Source organism: Hemitrygon akajei, chromosome 19, assembly GCF_048418815.1.
Source record: "Hemitrygon akajei chromosome 19, sHemAka1.3, whole genome shotgun sequence".
Classification (NCBI taxonomy): Eukaryota; Metazoa; Chordata; class Chondrichthyes; order Myliobatiformes; family Dasyatidae; genus Hemitrygon; species Hemitrygon akajei.
Genome location: NC_133142.1, coordinates 60,806,534 through 60,828,422, shown reverse-complemented (window position 1 = coordinate 60,828,422; position 21,889 = coordinate 60,806,534). Strand labels below are relative to the sequence as shown.

Sequence of the window (21,889 nt, the reverse complement as noted above, 5' to 3'; positions counted from 1 at the left end):
TGGTACATTGGCCTTTATAAATCAAAGTATTGAGTATAAGAGTTGGAATGTTATGCTGAGGTTGTATAAGGTATTGGTGAGGCCAAATTTGGAGTATCATGTGCAGTTTTGGTCACCTAATTACAGGAAGGACATTAATAAGGTTGAAACAGTGCAGAGAAGGTTTACAAGGATGTTGTCGGGACTTGAGAAACTGAGTTACAGAGGAAGCTTGAATACGTTAGGACTTTATTCCCTGGAGTGTAGGAGAATGAGGGGTGATTTGATAGAGGTGTATAAAATTATGATGGGTATAGATAGAGTGAATGCAAGCAGGCTTTTTCCACTCAGGCCAGGGGAGAAAAAAACCAGAGGTCATGGGTTAAGGGTGAAGGGGGAAAAGTTTAAAGGGAACATTGGGGGGGGGGCTTCTTCACACAGAGAGTGGTGGGTGTGTGGAATGAGCTGCCAGATGAAGTGGTGAATGCGGGCTCACTTTTGACATTTAAGAAAAACCGGTATATGGATGAGAGGGGTTTGGAGGGATATGGCCCAGGTGCAGGTCAGTGGGACTAGGCAGAAAAATGGTTTGGCACAACCAAGAAGGGCCTGTTTCTGTGCTGTAATGTTCTATGGTTCTGTGGTTCTTGATGTATGTATAGAATGCCTTGGGATTCACCTTAATCCAACTTACTTTCTTAAAGTTCTGTAACTGATACAATCAACAGCCTTAAAGTGATGTTTGAGAACCACTGCTCAGAAATCCACCCAACATAGAATGTAACAATCAAGCTGAATCACTATTATAAAAAACTGCACTAGTCTATCTATCAATAGTAGTATCTATTAACCAACATACCAGGCACAAGATAAGGTGTTGGGAGCACACAACCAATAGGTTGCATTCAAATTTCTTAGCAATTTTCTCCTTGACACGGTAATGCATATCAGTATTATCTTCTGAAAAGAGCTCATAGATCAGGATTTTTTCTGGCAGCTGGATTGCTAGTCGGTTTTTATAAATAGCAATCTTCTTCACTAGTTCCCGGCATCTGATACGCACTGGAAAAAAGAGAACATGTATCAAAATGTGTAGTAACTAGACATGATCAAGTAACACACCCACTTGAACTGGACTCTCAACATTTAGAAATCAAAAGATTCAAAGATTCAAATTACATTTATTTATCAAATATATAGATTATACAGCCTTGAGATTTGTTTGTTCCCAGGTAGCCATAAAGCAAAAGGAAAAAAACCTAAATTACCCAATTAAAGAAAAAAATATAAAAATAAAAACAAAAGACCACCAGCCAATGTACAAGAGAAATAAAAAAAACACACACGTCATGCAAACAATCGAAGTGAACATCAACAATCCAAACCAAAAATTGAGTCCTCAGATCTGAACCCCAGAGCAGCCCAGAGTAGGCCCAAAGCCCCACTTATCAGCTCATCGTATTAGCAGGCACAGAGCATAACATCTGGGCAACCTTCATAGCCTCAGCACTATAGAGAGAGCAGTGACCATCACGAAGAACGAACAAAATCGGCTCTTGCCCCAGATCCCTGTCTTTTCAGTCTATCTGGGATGCCATTTAAATTGACCAAACAATGGAACAATAAAATGCTCTGCTTCCTGGAGAGAGAAGTGAAGATTGCGGAGAGTGAGTGAAATTGGCTCTCACCTCAAATTTGGGCTGGCATTTAAATTGTCTAAACATTGTTCTCCGCACTATGGCCCAGGCATTGCTGCAGTGTAAGGCTCTGGGCCTAGAATATGCTGCCCAGCAACTCACTCCAGGCCCAGATTTCACTGCCCAACCTGAAGCCGTTCACAAGTTCTTCAAATCAGCTTGGTATTCAGTGATCCAACCTCACACCAGGGACGGTTGTCCATAATAATGATGAGTGAAAGTCTGAGTGTAACCATAGCCATTTTTACAAATTTTATAAAGCTAGGTTATGCAAACACTGAGAACACAAAGAGCCTGCAGAGTGATATACTGTAGCGATGTGCTACACACATCGCTGAAATAACGACACGCAGGCGGTAAGTCGTTTGGAGACTAGTTTGTTCAAACTTCGCGGCGCTGGCATTTAAATCCCTAGCGCCTGCCCTCTCCGGGTGGAAATGACATCAGAGGTGCATTACCAAAGTCTCCCCCCGCGCGCTGGCTATTTGTGAGCCGGTTCGCCTGCGCAGAAAGTGGGTCGCCACAATACCGTGCTTATACAAACATTTCACTCCCCTTGGAAGTTTTCATGTATTACTGTGTTACAACATTAAATCATAGTGGATTTAATTTGGCTTTTTTTTTTATACTGATCACCAGAAAGAGACTCTTTTGTGTCAAAGTGAAAACAGATCTCTACAAAGTGATCTAAATTAATTACAAATACAAAACACAATAATTGATTGCATAAGGATTCACCCCCTTTAATATGACACATCAAATCATCACTGCTGCAGCCAACTGGTTTTAGAAGTCACATATGTACACAGGAGATCACCTGTGTACAGTTGAGGTGTTTCAATTGATTGTAGTAAAAATACACGTAATGGAAGGTCTGTCTGTAGTTTCCTGGCAAAAACTACACCATGAAGACAAAACACTCCAACTCACTCCATGTGTAGGTAGGCCTCAGTTAGTCTCCATAGATCTTGGCAAATTCCAGGGCGCAAGCCTGGGCAAGGTTGTATGGCAGTTGCCCATGCTCCAAGTCTCCCCTCTCTACGCCACCAATGTTGTCCAAGGGAAGGGCATTAGGACCCATTCAGCTTGGCACCGGTGTCGTCACAGAGCAATGTGTGGTTAAGGACACACACACAGCCTCAGCCAAGGCTCGAACTAGCAACCATCAGATCACTAGACGAGCGCCTTAACCACTTGGCCACGCGCCAACACACACTCAATGAAAAGGTTATTGAATAGCACAAGTCAGGAGATGGATACAAGTAAAATTTCCAAGTCACTGAATATACCTTGGAGTGCAGTTAAGTCAATCATCAAGAAACGGAAAGAATATGGCACAGCTATAAATCTGCCTAGAGCAGGCCATCCTCAAAAACTGAGTGGCCATGCAAGAAGGGGACTAGTGAGGGAGGTCACCAAGAGACCTATGACAACTCTGGAGGAATTAAAAGCTACAGTGGCTGAGATGGAAGAGACTGCACATACAACTGTTGCCTGGGTGCTTCACCAGTTGCATCCTTATGGGAGAGTGGCAAACAGAAGGGCAGTGTTGAAAAAAAACTCACATGAAATCTCGGCTAGAGTTTGCAGAATGCATGTGGAAGACTCTGAAGTCAGATGGAAGAAGGTTCTATGGTCTGATGGAACAAAATTGAGCTTTTCAGCTATTAGACTAAAGGCTATGTTTGGTGTAAGCCAAACACTGCCCATCATCAAAAACACACCATCCCTACTGTGAAACATGGTAGTGGCTGCATTATGATGTGGGGATGCTTCACTGCAGCAGGCCCTGGAAGACTTGTAAAGGTAGAGGGTAAAACAAATGGAGTGAAATACAGGAAAATCGCAGTCTGCAAGAGAACTGTAACTTGTTTTCTAGCAAGACAACGACCTTAAGCATAAAGCCAAAACTACACAGGAATAGCTTAAAAACAACAAAGTTAATGTCCTGGGGTGGTCAAGCCAGAGTCCAGACCTTGATCCAACAGAGAATTTGTGGCTGGATTTGAAAAGGGCTGTTCACTCATAAGCCTCATGCAATCTGACAGAGCTTGAACAGTTTTGTAAAGAAAAATGGGGAAAAACTGCAGTGTCCAGATGTGCAAAGCTGATAGAGAGACCTTTCCACACAGACTCAGGGCTGCAATTGCTGCCAAAGGTGCATCTACTAAATAATGACTTGAAGGGGGTGAGTAATTATGCAATCAATTATTTTGTGTTTAATAATTGTAATAAATTTAGACCAATTTGTAGAAATTTATTTTCACTTAGACATGAATGTCTTTTCTGTTGATCAGTGTCAAAAAAGCCAAATTAATTCCACTGTGATTCAATGTTGTAAAACAAAAAATCATGGAAACTTTCAAGGGTGTGAATACTTTTTATAGGCACTTTATGTTACTTTAACGAAATACAAAAATTTCTCTGTAACATTTAGGTTTTTGGAAATTGAATATTTTGAAATCTAAAATTTGTTCTTTTCTACTTGACACACTATTGCAGAAGACAAAAAAAATAAGCATCTGAATCAAAATTTTATTTAAAAAAATCTAGGGTGCCTAAGACTTTTGCGCTGTAAATCTGAATAAACAGAATTCTGCTCCATTTATTCACTCTATTCTTTATAGAATCACTTCAGTAATTTCTGTGTAAGCATATTGATGTTTTGGCATAATTAACAGAAGTAATTGTTTACACTTAAAAAAGTGTAGGTTGCTGGTGGCTCCAAATTAGAGTTTTTGTTAGATACAATGGTTATATCAAATTCCAGCATAATATACTCCTCTGTTGAAAAAATGTGGTACACAATATTTAACCCATCCAGCATTATTGTTGAGATCAAATATATTTGAGGAAAGATTGATCAGGAGGGACTATACAACATATATCTCCTTTGAATAACGGCAGATCTGAGAGTCTAATTCTCCTGGCTAGATCTAAAACGAAAGGTCTCAACTATGAAGGTGCATCATTGAGAGGGAAGCACAGCAAGCTCATGGCGCCACCTTCACTTGGTGATTTGCTTCCAAATTACACACTCTTGTGATATGAAAGCCTGTCGTTGTTCCATCTTAATTGCAAAGTTGAAACTCCTGAGTTCTCTCAGTGGCAGAGAAACATAGCAGCAAATCGCTTTACAGCACCTGTGATCACTGATAAGGGTTCAGTTCCTGCCGCTTCCTGTAAGGAGTTTGTACATTTTCCCCATGAACGTGTGGCTTTCCTCTGGGTGCTCTGGCTTCCTCCCACATTCCAAAGACATATGGTTAGCCTACTGAGTAGTGAGCATGATCTGGTGCTGCACTTGCACAATCTGGGCTGATTTGATGTAAAAATGACACATCTCATTATGTTTTGAACTAAATGGGACAAATAAAGCTAATCTTTTTAAATCTTTAATCTCTCTATCCTACACTTCTTTCTCCAGAAAATGCACATCACAATTTTCTCTAGAGCAATTAAAGGTGGACAATAAATGCTAGCTTTAACAGTATTTTTCTAAAAAAAACTTATGGATCAGCTATTCTGAACTGAAGTGAGTAAGCTTTGGAATTTGCATATATTGTAAGGCCATTCTCCACAAGGGAATGTTAGACCATTCAACATCTCACACCTTCTCTGCCATTCAATAAGATCATTGCCGATCTTTTAACTCAGCAACCCTTTCCTGTCAATATCCTGTAGATACTTAGTCTCCAAGTTCTCTTGGGTGAAGAATTCCAAATATTGTCTACATCTGGTGAAGAAATCTCTTCTTAGCCCAGTGCTGAATGGTCAAACCTTTGTTGTGAGATTGTAACCATTGGTCCTGGACACTCCAAGGGAGAAAAGATCATTCCTGTATCTATCCTGTATGTTTCATTGATATCTATTCTTATTCTACTAAATTCAAATAAATGTAGACTCCCTCTGCTTCATGTCATAGAACTATCCCTCAATTTTGGAGTCGATTTGTTAAAACTTTCTTTCACATTTATTGCAGGTATCTTTCTCAGTAGGGTGGCTAGATTTGTATACAATATACCAAGTGCAGTCTCACTGGGCTCTGCATAATTGTAATAATGTCTTTAATCAGGTATTCAAATCATCTTGTAATAAAGTCCAACATATCAATTACCTTTCTAATTGCTTGCTGCACCTACATGGTAAATATTCATGATTCACATAGAACGACACACAGGTTCCTTTCAACACCAACGTATTTCAATCATTCACCATTTAAAATAAATTCTGTTTTGCTGTTTTTGTTAGCCAAGTGAATGACTGCATATTTTAAATGTTATGTTACATTACTTTTAGTACAGATGTAGCCAGAATTATTTTTTGAGCATTCCAGCAAAATAAGGTAGCATCTGTTGAGTGGAAAAAAATACTATTTCAGGGTAAAGACAGAGAAATGGCATTTGGCCTGAAACATTAACTTTTTCCTCAAATGCTATCTGGTCTCTTGAGTATTTCTGTTGTGGAAAAATAATGTATACCACCACTATTATATGGTAATAGGATTGTAAAACACAGAAACAGACCCTTTAATCAACCATGATTTTTGGCTTTCTTGCCTATTTATATTCAGCGTATTTGCCTGTCTTCTATGCCTTGCCTTTTTCAATGTCTGTCTCTTAAATTAATTGTATCTTATATCACCATCTTCTCCGACAGTGAGCTTCAGATATCAATCACACTTCGTTTTTTTTTTTAAAAAGCCTTTCCCCTCGAGTTTTCCTTAAAATTCTTTCATCTGAAACCTATGCGCTCTTGTTTTTGATACCCCACCAGGGAGAAAGATTCTGATAGGACACATACAGTAAATGGTGGGAAATTATGGAATGCTGATGAACAGAGTTCATCAAGTTCATAGTTGCTTGAAAGTGACAACACAGAGGCAGTATGGTGGTGAAGAAAGCATGTGACATGCAGCATTTGGCACACATGCTTTCATAGATTGGAGCAAAAAAAACACTATGTGGGACATTAGTTAGGCTGCACTGATGGGTAAATTAGATGAGCTTAGAGCATGAATTATCAATAACATTTATGATGATTTTTTGTGTAGAGGGCAGTGCAGGACAGGCACTTAATGTTCTAAGGTGTTATAAGTTTCGAGTGTGCAAGGATGGATGCGAGAAAAGCAGGAATAGTCATACTACTAATTAGGGAGACTCTTGGGTTGTTTACTCTGGAGTAGCAATACTTCCATGGAGAACAGCCAATGAATCCATATGAGCAAAACTTTAGGAATGAGGGAGGGAAGAGGAAAGGGTCACCTTGATAGGGGAATTACTGGAAAAAGTCCCAAGTGACAGAATTTACATGCATTCAGGAAGCTTGCCCATAACTCACTAACCCCAACCTTTGGAATGTGGGAAGAAACCAGAGCACCCAGAGGAAACCCATGGGGTCACGGGAGAATGTAGAAACTCCTGACAGTAACAGCAGCAGGAATTGACTCCTGATCTTACAACTAGCACTGTAATAGCATGACACCAACCACTACTCCACCATACAGGGCCAATCATTACTACAGGAGTAAATTACTGTAGCTTAGTCTTCTCTTTGGGATCTAAAAGAACACCTGTATGCCTGCTCATTAATGCAAATATCAAATCAACCAATCGTGTGGCAGCAACTCAATGTAAAAAAGCATGTAGACATGGTCAAGAGGTTCTGCTGTTGTTCAGAAAAAGAGACATTAGAATAGGGAAGAAATGTTATCTAAGTGACTTTGACCATATAATGATTGTTGGTGCCAGACATGGTGCTTTGAGTTATCAGATATTGCTGATCTCCTAGGATTTTCATGAACAAGTCTCTAGGATTTAAAAATTTTTTTTAAATTGAATTTTCAAATAGGTTACAGAAAAAAAAAATTATCAACCCTTCCCCCTCCCCCCTAACATATACCTATAGAAAAAAATAGAAGAAAAAAGAAAGAAAGAAAGAAAGAAAGAATGCCTGGATATCAGAAGATCCCCACATGCTCCATGGAGTTCATAATAGTTTTAATATGTATATTTATTTCTTTCCCCAGATAACCAATAATTTTATCTTTGGAGCACCTATATATTTAATCCTATTTTTTGTAAATAAGGGCGCCAAATTTTCAGAAATATTTCATATTTATCTCTTAAATTATAAGTAATTTTTTCAAGTGGAATGCAGCTAAAAATTTCATTCTTCCAATGATCTATACTTAAGTATGAATCCGATTTCCAAGTAACTGCAATAGCCTTTTTGGCTACTGCCAATGCAATTTTTATGAATTCTTTCCGATATTTATTCAATTTGGATTTCGATTTTATTCCTTCAATATTGCCTAGTAAAAATAATGTTGGATTATGTGGGTTGTATTCCAATAATTTGTTCCAGTAAAATTCTTAAATTTGTCCAAAAAGGTTGAATTTTAAAACAAGACCAAGTAGAGTGTAAAAAAGTACCAATTTCTTGATTACATCGAAAACATTGATCAGATAAATTTGAGTTTAATCTATTTATTTTTTGTGGTGTAATATATATTTGATGTAAAAAGTTATATTGTACTAATCTTAGTCGAACATTTATTGTATTTGTCATACTGTCAAGACATAATCTTGACCAACTTGTTTCATCAATTTTAATATTCAAATCAGTTTCTCATTTTTGTCTTGACTTATGAATTCCTTGTTTAATTGCCTGTTTTTGAATCAAATTATACATACCAGAAATAATTTTTTAAATTTTTCTTTTATGAATTAAAAGTTTCTATTTCATTAGGTTTCGGCAATAACATTGTTTGACTCAGTTCACCTCTTAAATAAGCCCTTAATTGGAAATAACAGAAAAGAGTGTTATTTGATATTTTATATTTATTCTTTGATTGGTCAAATGACATTAATATACCTCCTTCAAAACAGTTTCCTATATATCTAATCCCTTTGTGAAACCAGTTATATAAAAGTTGATTATCCATTGTAAAAGGAATAAGTTTATTTTGAATTAAAGGTCTCTTTGCTAATAAAGATTTCTTTATCTCATCATCAACATTTATCTTATTCCATAAATCAATCAAATGTTTTAGTATAGGAGATTCTTTCTTTTCCCGTATCCATTTAGATTCCCATTTATATATAAAATCTTCTGGTATATATTCTCCTATTTTATCTAATTCTATTCTAATCCATGCCAGTTTATCTTCATCAAAAAAAGATGCAATAAATCTAAGTTGATTTGCTTTGTAATAATTCTTAAAATTTGGTCATTGTAACCCTCCTAGGTCAAATGTCCATGTCAATTTTTCCAATGATATTCTTGACATCTTACCTTTTCAAAGGAATTTCCTCACACATTTAGTTAACTCTTGAAAAAACTTCTGCGGTAATTGTATTGGTAGTGTTTGGAATAAATATTGTAAGCTAGGGAATATATTCATTTTTACAGCATTGACTCTACCTATTAATGTTATTGGTAACATCATCCATTTATCAAGATCCTCTTGACTTTTTTTCCAATAATGGCAAATAATTTAATTTATATAAATTCTTTTTATCATTATCAACTCTTATACCTAAATACTTTATACCATTTATCGGCCATCTAAATTGAGTTATTAATCGACATTGACTATAATCTCCATTAGTAAGGGGTAGAATTTCACTTTTATCCCAATTTATTTTGTACCCTGATATTTTCCCATATTCTTCCAATCTAGAAGATAATTTACGCAACAAATGCAATGGGTTAGATAGATAAGTCAGAACATCATCAGCAAATAAGTTAATCTTATATTCCTCCTGATTAACTATGAAACCCATAATATCTGAGTCGGTTTTAATTAATTCAGCTCTATCGCCAACATGAATAAAGCAGTTGATAATGGACAACCTTGTCTAGTTGACCTTGTTAACTGAAATGATGTTGAAATTTGGCCTTTTGTCACCACTTTAGCTTTGGGGTTAGTATTTAAGGTTTTAATCCATTTTATAAAAGATACTCCTAATCCATATTTTTCTAATACCTTAAATAAAAAATCCCATTCCAATCTATCAAATACTTTTTCTGCATCCAAAGCAACTGCCACACTCATTTCTTCCCTCTTTTGTGCCAAATGAATTATGCTAAATAACCGAGTTACATTATCTGCCGATTGTCTATTTTTAATAAATCCTGTTTGGTCCATGTGTATTAATTTTGGTAAGTATTTAGATAATCTATTAGATAAAATCTTTGCTATTATTTTATAGTCTGTGTTCAACAAAGAAATAGGAATATATGATGTTGGCTTTAAAAGATCTCTGTCTTTTTTTGGCAATACTATTAAAATAGCTGTCGAAAAAGATTCTGGAGGTTTATGCGTTCTTTCCGCTTGGTGTATTAGCTCCATAAAAGGAGGAATTAATAAATCTTTAAACTTTTTGTAAAATTCAGGCGGAAAACCATCTTCTCCTGGAGATTTATTACTCTGAAGTGATCCTAGAGCTTCTTCGATCTCTTTTAATGTAAAAGGCACATCTAATCCCTTCTGTTCTTCCGAATTCAATTTTGGGAGAGTTATTTGTGATAAAAACCTTTCTATCTCAACAATATCATTTTGTGATTCTGATTGATACAGTTCAGAATAAAAATTTTTTAAAGTTTCATTGATTTCTAACGGTTTATAAGTAATTTTATTTACACTTGTCTAATTGCATTTATCGTTTTGGAAATCTGGTCTGTTTTTAACTGCCAAGCAAGAATCTTGTGTGATCTTTCACCTAGTTCATAATATCTCTGTTTAGTTCTCATAATTGCTTTTTCTGTTCGGTATGTCTGAAGTATATTATATTGTAGCTTCTTATTAACAAGTTGTCTTTGTTTTACTTCTGTCATATATCTTTGAGATTCTTTTTCTAATTTTGTAATCTCTTTTTCCAATTGATCTATTTCTACCACATATTCCTTCTTAATTTTAGAAGTATAACTTATTATCTGGCCTCTCAAATATGCCTTCATCGCTTCCCATAATATAAATTTATCATCAACTGAATGTGAGTTTGTATCTAAAAAAAACTGAATCTGTTTTTTCATAAAATCACAAAAATTTTGACATTTTAATAATATTGAATTAAATCTCCATCTGCAAATCGATTCCTCCTTATCCATCATTATCATTATCAAGGGGGAATGATCTGACAATATTCTTGCTTAACATTCCATATTTTTCACTCTGTCTTGAATATTCGCTGATAATAGGAAAAAATCTATCCTTGAATAAGTTTTATGTCTATTTGAATAAAATGAATAATCTCTTTCTCTTGGGTTAATTCTTCTCCATATATCAATCAAATTTAAATCTTTCATCAATGATAAAGTTAATTTTGCTACTTTTGGTTTTGTAACAACCTTTGTTGACCTATCTAAAACTGGGTTTAGTCAAAAGTTAAAGTCTCCACCTATTAATATTTTATCATGTACGTCAGCCAAATTCAAAAAAGCCTCTTGTATACATTTTACATCTTTTTCATTTGGTGCATAAATATTCATAAGAGTCCATAGTTCTGAAAAGATTTGACAATGTATAATTACATATCTTCCCGCAGAATCAATTAATACATTTTGTATTTTAATTGGTAAAGTTTTGTTGACCAAAATTGCAACTCCCCTCGCTTTTGAATTAAATGAAGCTGCTATAACATTTCCGACCCAATCTCTCTTTAATTTCTGATGTTCCATCTCTGTTAAATGTGTTTCTTGTATAAAAGCTATATCTATTTTCATTTTCTTAATGTATGTTAAAATTCTTTTTCTTTTCACCGGTCCATTAAGCCCATTAACATTAAAACTTTAAAAATCCAGTAAATTAGTCATTATTTTTAACGGGGTTACTCCAGTCTATAATAATACATAATATTTCAACTCTCACAGTACCTTGGGGAATTATTTTAAAATTCTCCACGTTGCTATGTGTCTCCCCTCCAATCATCCAGGCAAAGAAAGAAAAAGAAAAATAGATTATAAAGAAAAAAAAACAAAAAAAACCCCTGCTAATGTTGTGAATGAAAAAAAACACATTACCCCCCTCCGTTGTGCGGGTCATGGCAAATGCCATGATTACACACGTGAATCCCGTAGCGATCGATCTGAAGTCCCCCCAGCTCCCCCGTAACATGAAAAAAGTATATATAAGAGAAGAAAAAATATCACTACTCTCGATTAATATTTCTCAAATTTTTACCTTTCTCCCCCTGTATCATATAATTAAAAGTATATTTAAATATTCTTCTGTCCTTAATGTCCATCAACTCACTTCAGTGTCCCTGTCTTCATCTTTAATCTGTTTCACTTTTAAATCTTTACTGTGTCTAGCGAATATTTGGGAGTTCTTGTGCAAACTCCTCTGCATCCCGATGATCAGTAAAAAATCTTTTTCCGTCATCCAAAAAAATTATCAGTGTTGCCGGGTGGCGCAATATAAATTTATAACCCTTTTCCCATAAAAATTTTTTCGCTGGGTTAATTTCCTTCTTTCTCTTCAAAAGGTCATAACTTATATCAGGATAGAAAAGAACTGCTTTCCCTTCTATCATCAATGGCTCATTTCTCTTTCTGGCACATTGGGCAGCCACCTTCAGGATCTTTTCTTTATCTTGATATCTTAAGTATTTTATCAAGATTGGTCGTGGGTTTTGATCAGGTTGAGGTTTTGGTCTTAAGGCTCTGTGGACCCTTTCGATTTCCATCAACTGGGTTCCCTCTTCCATTTCCAAATTTTCCAGGATACATTTTTGAAAAAATTTTATTGGATCCTCTCCCTCTATTCCTTCTTTAAGACCAACAATTTTAATATTATTTTGTCTACTAAAATTTTCAAGCATGTCTATTTTTTCCAACAGTTGTTTTCTTTCTGATGTCCAGGCAAGAATATTATCTTCCATTTTATTCACTCTATCAATAGTGTCTCCCATTATTTCTTCCAGCTTTTTAACTTTGTCCATTTTCTCCTGTTTTTTCACCATTTTATCAAACATAGTCTTCATATTTTTAATATCTTCTTTTATTATTTTAAATGTTTTTAATTCTTTTAATTCATGCAGTATTTGCGCCAAAGCTTCTCTTATGTCTCCAGAATATCTTCCACCTCCAACCTCTTCCTGTTCTTCTTCTTTTACCTCCTCATCTTCATCTGTATGTTCCAGAGAATCTGAATCCACCTCAGGTTCCCTTTCACTTCCACTTCCAATCGTAGCTGGGATTTGTAGTTCAAATTGCTCATGTTTGCGTATGCCCTTTCCTGCGCGCACACGCAGTTCCTGTTGTTCCTTCTTGGAGACTGTTGATGTTGCCACCGATTCCTGTTCTGAATCGCCGGAGGTAAGATGCACTTGAGTCCGAGGCTTCTTCATGGTGGCCGGCCCAGCTTGTACTGTCTTCAAAGTAGTAGTTTTCTTCTTTGTCTGTTTAGGAGGCATATCTAAGGAAAATCCTGAGTAGTTTAGATGTAGTTTTTAGAAAATATTTACTAAATTTTCTTCACTTAAACATTAATTTATTAGTTTTTTACGGGAGAGCTGGATTTCCACGTCTCGATTCTACGTGACATCCTCCCACAAGTCTCTAGGATTTACAAAGAATGGTGGAAAAACAAACCTTCAGTGAGTGAGAAATGCCTTGTTAATGAGGGAAGTCAAAATGGCCAGACTGGATCAAGCTGACAGCAGGTAACAGTAACTCAAACGAGCATCAACAAATCAAACTTCGAAGTGGATGGGCTACAGAGGCAGAAGACCATGAGTACACACTCAGTGGTCTCTTTATTAGGTAGAGGAGGTACACAATAACGAGCCACTGAGTGTGTGCTTATAAAGCAACAACATGCAAATTCTGCAGAGGCAACATCCAAGGTCCAGTTTGCACCTGGATCTCTGAAGCTGTCAGATAACAGCACTAACTGCTATGCCAATGTCTGTCTTAAATGACTTCAAAATACAATATTTCACTTGCCTTCTGAAATGGATTTGTTGTTGAATCCTTGCAAATTGGTATTTGACAGTAACTGTCTTTAGATGCATTTTCAGCACCCAGACATCTCAAAACTACCCACTTCACAATCCTGGATTTAAAAAATTAGTCAACTTCAGCAGTTCATAGCAAGAAATTATTTGTTCAACCAGTTCATAACATTTAAAAAAAGGAATAAAAGTAGGCCAAACGGACTCTTGGGCTAGCTTTGCCATGCCTGATGCAATCATTGGCTGACCACCACTTACTTGCATTCTCCTCATATCCTTTGACTCCTCTGTGGTTGAAATGTCTTCACTATATTCAATGATTCCACCTTCACAGCTCTATAAGGTAGGGAATTCTAAAAGAAAGGACTCTCTTCATAACTCCTTTTTTAAATGGGTGACATCCTCATTCTGTAAAATCCTCTTGATATCATATATATTTTATATATATATTTTTATATTTTATCATATATTTTATATATATATATAAAGGATCACTTCTCAATTTTTCTGCATTCAAATACAGTACAGGCTCAACCTGCACATCATTTCTGTATATGTCAATCCTTCAATAAAAAGACCAAAATTGCACATCATATTGCAGATGCAATCTCACCAGTACCCTGCAAAGTGCAAAGTTGCATCAAAATGTTCCAATCTTCATGCACAATATTCCTTCAATAAATACCTAATCAATTAGCCCTCTGTGCCTGCATGCCCGCCCTCTGTATTTCATCCTTTATCCCTTTGCACCACAATATTTTGTAATTATGCTCCATTTCAAGAGTAATTTGCCTTTTCATTCTTATTTACAAAGTGTGTAACCTTGTATTTTGCCATATTATTCTCTATCCGCTAACTTCCCGCCCATCCAATTAAATTATCTACAATGCGGATAAGAAGTATTTCCCCCCATGGAAGTTTTCATGTTTTACGGTTTTACAACATTAGATCACAATGGATTTAATTTGGCTTTTTTGACACTGAACAACATAAGTCTTTCGTGTCTAAGTGAAAAGAAATTTCTACAAATTGATTCTAAATTTTTTACATTAAACACAAAGTAACTGCATAATTACTCAGCCCCTCCAAGTCAGTATCTGGTAGTAGATGTACCTTTGGCAGCAACTACAGCACTGAGTCTATGTGCATAGGTCTCCATCAGCTTTGCACATGGAGTCACTGCAATTTCCCCCCATTCTTCTTTACAAAACTGCTCAAGGGCTTTCAGATTGCATGGGAATCTTGAGTGAATAACTCTTTTCAAGTCCAGCCATAAATTCTCAATTAGATTGAGGTCTGGACTCTGACATTACCTTTGTTGTTTTTTAGCCAGTCCCGCTTTATGCTTGGGGTTATTGTCTTGCTAGAAAACTAATCTTCTCCCAAGTCACATTTCTCTTGCAGACTTCATCAGATTTTCCTCCAGGATTTTCCTGTAATTTGCTGCATTCTTTTTGTCCTCTACCTTCACAAGCCTTCCAGGGATGCTATAGCATCCCCACAGCACGATGCATTCACCACCATGCTTCATGGTAGGGATGGTTTGATTAATCAGACCATAGAACCTTCTTCCAGCTGACTTGAAAGTCTCCCAAATGCCTTCTGGCAAAGTCTAGCTGAGATTTCATGAGTTCTTTTTCAATGATGGCTTTCTCTTTGCCACCCTCATAAAGCTGTGACTGGCAAAGGACCTGGGCAACAGCTGTTGTATGTAGTCTCTCCCATCTCAGCTACTGAAGCTTGAAACTCCTCCAGAGTTGTCATAGGTCACTTGGTGGCCTCCCTCACAACACCCCTTAGTGCACAGTCACTCAGTTTTTGAGAATGGCCTGTTCTAGGCAGATTTACAGCTGTGCTGTATTCTTTGATTTTAATGACTGACCTGACTATACTCCAAAGGATATTCAATGACTTAAATTTTCTTGGATCTACCTCCTGATTTGTGCTTTTCAATAACCTTTACACATAGAGTGTCTTGGAATGTTGTTTTGTCTTCATAGTGTAGCTTTTGCTAAGAGACTGACTCACCAGCAGTTGGACCTCCCAGATACAAGTGTAATTTTACTACAATCAATTGAAACACCTTGACTGCACACAGGTGATCTCCATTTAACTAATTATGTGACTTCTAAACCAATTGGCTGCACCAGTGATGATTCGGTGTGTCATATTAAAGGGAGTGAGTAATTATGCAATCAATTATTGTTTTATATTTGTAATTAATTTAGATCACTTTGTAGAGATCTGTTTTCCCTTTGATACGAAAGTCTTTTTCTGTTGATCAGTGTCAAAAAAAGCCAAATTAAATCCACTGTGGTTCAATGTTGTAAAACAATAAAACACAAAAACTTCCAAGGGGGGTGAATACTCTTTATAGACACTGTATTAAGTAATAGGCAACTTTTCAAATAAAAATTTTATTACTTTGCAGGTATATAGCGCAGTGCATGATTAAACAAGGAATGCAAACACGTGCTAATTGTCAATGACAAAATGAGCTGAATGAACTAAACTCATTAACTGAAACAGAAATGGGTGTAGAAGGAAAGGTGAGGGTGTGGCTGATGTGACAGTTAACCTTTAAATCATCAATTTTTACAGCATGGGAAGAGTAAGCATACCAATGAGACAAGGTGGTTATCCTGCATCTGCAAGGTCTCACCCAAGCAGAAATTTCATTGCATACAGGAGTTTCAAGATGCGTTGTCCAAGCTCTTCTGAAGAAGCACAAAAGAACAGGCAAGGTTGAGGACAAGAAACAGCTGTAGGGCATGGAAATTGAGTGCAGCTGACAAGGGATACATCAAACTGACATCCTTTCTGAATCATCCAGCACTGGTATCAGCTCTGAACTCACAGAAACCACTGGAACCCAAGTACACCCCTGTGTAGTCAGAGAACTCTTGTCCAAAGTGGTCTTCATGGAAGAATTCTTGCCAAAAAGCCATTTATCCGAAATGGAAACAAAGCCATAAAACTCATCTATACACAGAAACACAAGGACTGGGGTGCTGAACAATGGCAGTAGTACTCAGAACTGATGAGTAAAAATTTGCGATTTTTGGCTCAAACAGGAGTTTGTCCAGAGAAAAGTTGAAGAGCGCTATAACAGATAAGTGTCTGCAGCCAATGGTGAAGCACAGCAGAGGTTCCCTGCAAGTTTGGGGCTGCGTTTCTGCAAATGGATTAGTGTAATCCTGAATGCTAAAAAGTGAAGGCAAAATCTCATCCATCACACAATACCATCAGGAAGGCATCTGATTAGTTCCGACATAATTAAGCAACAGGACAATGACCCCAAACACATGGCCAAGGACATAAAGAACTATCTTCAGTGAAAACGAGGAGTTCTGCTACAGATGATATGGCTTCCACAGAGCCCTCTCTGATCTTTGAGGCTGGAGATCAGGGCTCTGTGGATCCCTGAGAGACAAAAGCAAGCTAGACAGCCAAGGTCTACAGAAGAACTATGGCAAGTTCTCCAAGATACTTAGAACAACCTATCAGCCGAATTTCTCATAAAACTCCACAAGAGTGTACCTAAGAGAATTGATGCAGTTTTAAAGGCAAAGGGTGGTCACACCAAATATTAATTTATTTTTTACTGTTTACTGCTTTTATAGTATTTTTAAATAATTAACCTTTTCATTTCATTATTTTTGAAAGCAGCTTTGCTTTACAGAATTTATTTTACATGTGCCTAAGACTTTTGCACAGTATTTAATCTTCTTACTATCACTAATTCACTATATATCCAGCCATTTTCAGTCAAAAAGAAGTTCAGATGCTGAAAATCTAAAATACAGAAGATGACAGAAATACTTAGCAATTCAGGCCCTGTCTGTGGGAAGACAAAAAGTTAATATTTCAGGTCAAATTTGTTTCTATTCTCATAGCTATAATCTGACCACCTGAATATTTCCAGCTGCTTTGTGTATCTGTGTTTTCTTGGAACAGCTGATGCTTAAATCAATCCACACAGATTTAATTCCACAACTGTGAATTGCTCATTACAGGCTTTGCTGCATCCATAATTGTAATGATTATTAACTGTAATGATCTATCAGTTTAACTTCAAATAGCATGAAAAAGTTCAGTTACCAGAAGCAACTTCTGAGACCTCCAAGAACTCACCTTTCTGCTCTGTGATGAGATGTTGGACAATGACATCAGTCATGCTATCCCTGTAGGCATAACGGTCCTTGTACAAACCATGTACCGTGCTAAAAATTATTTGATAAAAGGCTATTGTACCGTCTTGACAGCCTATAACCTTGGAAAAAGAATAACAAACCATTTGCAAACCATAATCACAATAGATTCTGCAGACACAGGAAACCCAGAATAACACACACAGTCCTGATGAAGGGTTTCGGCTCAAAATGTTGCCTGTTTATTATTCTCCACAGATGCTGCCTGACCTGCTGAGTACCTCCAGCATTTTGTGTGTGTTGCTCTGAACCATTTGTAAGCTCTCTGCATCAAAATTTAACCAGCAACATATGAACCTTTGAGGTGCAACTGGGGCTTGATCTAATTAATTAACAGATTACAGTTTTAAAGGTCTGAATGACTGATTCCTGAATTCCTATTAATTATATCCAATTAATATTTCATTCATTACCATGACTTCACAATTATACAAACCATCAGGAGTGTGCTCACTTGCCGAAATTAACCAAAACAAGAGAGAAATTGCTAAGCTAAATACTGAGTGGTAATAAGTATATTTCTTTGCTTACCCTTTTATAGTTGGGAGGCTCTATGAATTCAATTAAAGAACAGTAACCTAGAATTTTGTGCATTTCTATTTTTGTACATTTTTGGGTCTCATGACCCAAAGAAGTTTAATATTAATGCTTATTCTTAATTCAATCACTCTAATGGCAACAGGAATTGAGGAATATTGCCAAATGGTGCGTAGCTAAAGATCACTTTACGTAATGACAGTTGTATATTTCAGGTAGTTGAAGAAAAATAACAGGTCAGAAGGTAACTTCTATGGGTGAACATGGTGATCACATGAATACAATATCCTGTAATGTTGGATTAAGAGCAGCCTGCATAATCAAGTAGCTATCCTTTGAAGACTACATGCTGTCCAATCGGAGCTCCCAGAATGCAACACAAAACATTTGCTTCCAGGCATAAGGCCTCTTATTTGGGTACGAGGCAACTTCATCGCTGCCCTTTACTGCTATAACAGATGTTATGTTTCAGAGTCACTGAGAAGTTTCCTCACCTGCTCTGATAAAATGAGCAATGAATGCCAAAATGGAATTTCCATGTCACTTTTTTAAGGGACTGCACATCTGATTAAAAGATGTTGGAAAAGATTCTTAGAGATAGGATCTATGGGCATTTAGAGAATCATGGTCTGATCAGGAACAGTCAGCATGGCTTTGTGAAGGGCAGATCGTGCCTAACAAGCCTGATAGAGTTCTTTGAGGAGGTGACCAGGCATGTAGATGAGGGTAGTGCAATGGATGTGATCTACATAGATTTTAGTAAGGCATTTGACAAGGTTCCACACGGTAGGCTTATTCAGAAAGTCAGAAGGCATGGGATCCAGGGAAGTTTGGCCAAGTGGATTCAGAATTGGCTTGCCTGCCAATTAATGCCAATTAATGCAGAGGGTCGTGGTGGAGGGAGTACATTCAGATTGGAGGGTTGTGACTAGTGGTGTCTCACAAGGATCTGTTCTGGGACCTCTACTTTTTGTGATTTTTATTAACAACCTGGATGTGGGGGTGGAAGGGTGGGTTGGCAAGTTTGCAGACGACACAAAGGTTGGTGGTGTTGCAGATAGTGTAGAGGATTGTCGAAGATTGCAGAGAGACATTGATAGGATGCAGAAGTAGGCTGAGAAGTGGCAGATGGAGTTCAACCCAGAGAAGTGTGAGGTGGTACACTTTGGAAGGACAAACTCCAAGGCAGAGTACAAAGTAAAAGGCACAATACTTGGTAGTGTGGAGGAGCAGAGGGATCTGGGGGTACATGTCCACAGATCCCTGAAAGTTGCCTCACAGGTAGATAGGGTAGTTAAGAAAGCTTATGGGGTGTTAGCTTTCATAAGTCGAGGGATTGAGTTTAAGAGACGCGATGTAATGAAGCAGCTGTATAAAACTCTAGTTAGTCCACACTTGGAGTACTGTGTCCAGTTCTGGTCGCCTCAGTATAGGAAGGATGTGGAAGCATTGAAAAGGGTACAGAGGAGATTTACCAGGATGCTGCCTGGTTTAGAGAGTATGGATTATGATCAGAGATTAAGGGAGCTAGGGCTTTACTCTTTGGAGAGAAGGAGGATGAAAGGAGATATGATAGAGGTGTACAAGATATTAAGAGGAATAGACAGAGTGGACAGCCAGCACCTCTTCCCCAGGGCACCACTGCTCAGTACAAGAGGACATGGCTTTAAGGTAAGGGGAGGGAAGTTCAAAGGGGATATTAGATGAAGGTTTTTTACTCAGAGAGTGGTTGGTACATGGAATGCACTGCCTGAGTCAGTGGTGGAGGCAGATACACTAGCGAAATTTAAGAGGCTACTATATGGAGGAATTTAAGGTGGGGGGTTATATGGGAGGCAGGGTTTGAGGGTCGGCAAAACATTGTGGGCCAAAGGGCCTGTAATGTGCTGTACTATTCTATAATTAACACATATCTTACATTCCTCCGTGTATATTTGCAAAAGCAAAGGAATCAATCCTATGTTAGTTAAACAACATAACAAAGCTTGATTCTCCCAGCAATATTATGCAAGACAATAGATTATCTCATGAGTTACTGTTGATGGAACCAAGCTTAGCATTATTAATAAGACAATAAGACAAAGGAGAAACCCATCAAGTCTGCTCCACCATTCCATCATGGCTGATCCCAGATCCTACTCAACCCAATACACCTATCTTCTCGCCATATCCTTTGATGCCCTAACCAATCAGGAAACGATCAACTTCCACCTTAAATATACCCACAGAGTTGAATTCCAACAGAGTCAGTGGCAGAGCATTCCACAGATTCACCACACTCTGTATAAAAATAATTCCTCTTTATCTTTGTTCTAAAAGGTCGCCCCTCAATTTTCAGGCTGTGCCCTCTAGGTCTGGATACCCCCACCAGAGGAAACATCCTCTCCATACCCCCACCCTACCTAGTCCTTTTAACATTTGGTAGGGTTCAATGAGATCCCCCCCAGCATTCTTCTAAATTCCTGTGAGCACAGGCCCGAAGTTGCCAAATGCTCCCCATATGTTAACCCCTTCATTCCTGGAATCATCCTTGTGAGCTTCCTCAGAATTCTCTCCAATGACAACACATCCTTTCAGAGATATGGGGCCCAAAACTGTTGACAATACTCCAAGTGCGGTCTGACTAGTGTCTTATAAAACCCCAGCATTATCTCCTTGCATTTATATTCTATTCCCCTTGAAATAAATACCAAATTGCATTTGCCTACTTTTCCACAGACTCAAACCTTAAATTAACCTCAGAGAGTTTTGCACAAGCACTCCTAAGTCCCTCTGGACCTCTGCTGTTTGTACCTAATAAAAAGAATGGATTAAGAGTACACAAAATATAGCAAAAATTGATGTAAATCAAAGATGAAGAGAAGATGATCTTACAACATAATTGGAATCTGGCTTCACCCTGCAGGTCCAGACCCAGGATTGTTGCTCTCCAACAGTGCCAAGGCGAACTCCATCTTTGGTATACAAAGAGACTTGCTTATCTGATCCTCCCATCACAATATACTCTCCTTTGGTGAAGTAGCTGACACAACATGGGTCAAAATTCAATGTTCTGTCTTTTCCAATCTGGAATTTAAAAAAAATGTCATGTTCTGAAAAAATGTAAAAATGTATTAAAGAAAGATTTTCAACTTTAAACAATCTAGTTTTTAAGAATTTAAAAAGAAAATAATATTTACAATTATTCAACTTTTAGCATGAGAATTCCTTATAAAATTATTTGGTTAATTTAATACAAAGGTTATTTCTCATGGGCCACCAATAAATGCTTACATGATTTAAGAGTGTGCAATGCAACAGCAATACGTTCCAAAGGGATACACTGGACACTTTAAACATAAACATTGAAACCATAATTAGCAAAGATGATGCCAGTTTAAATAAAAATATTAAATGACCAATAAATTATATTGGAATTTGACCCTATACTCATATTTCACGCAATCGTAACTCATTAAACACTGAAGCTACAATTCAAATACATTTTAAAGGCATCTAAAAACGC

At 37.2% G+C, this 21,889-nt stretch overlaps 1 protein-coding gene across 3 annotated transcripts in view; it reads right to left on the bottom strand.

Annotated features, from left to right (window-relative positions):
* Positions 1-21,889, bottom strand: part of ift122 (intraflagellar transport 122 homolog (Chlamydomonas)) — a 221,434-nt gene that overhangs the window by 161,278 nt on the left and 38,267 nt on the right. For all 3 annotated transcript variants that reach the window (XM_073072604.1, XM_073072605.1, XM_073072606.1), the window contains exons 9-11: positions 21,259-21,450; positions 17,771-17,909; positions 839-1,041 (exon numbers count right to left, since the gene is read on the bottom strand). In XM_073072604.1, coding sequence (XP_072928705.1) covers positions 839-1,041; positions 17,771-17,909; positions 21,259-21,450 — 534 coding nt within the window. The remainder of the gene's footprint in view (positions 1-838; positions 1,042-17,770; positions 17,910-21,258; positions 21,451-21,889) is intronic.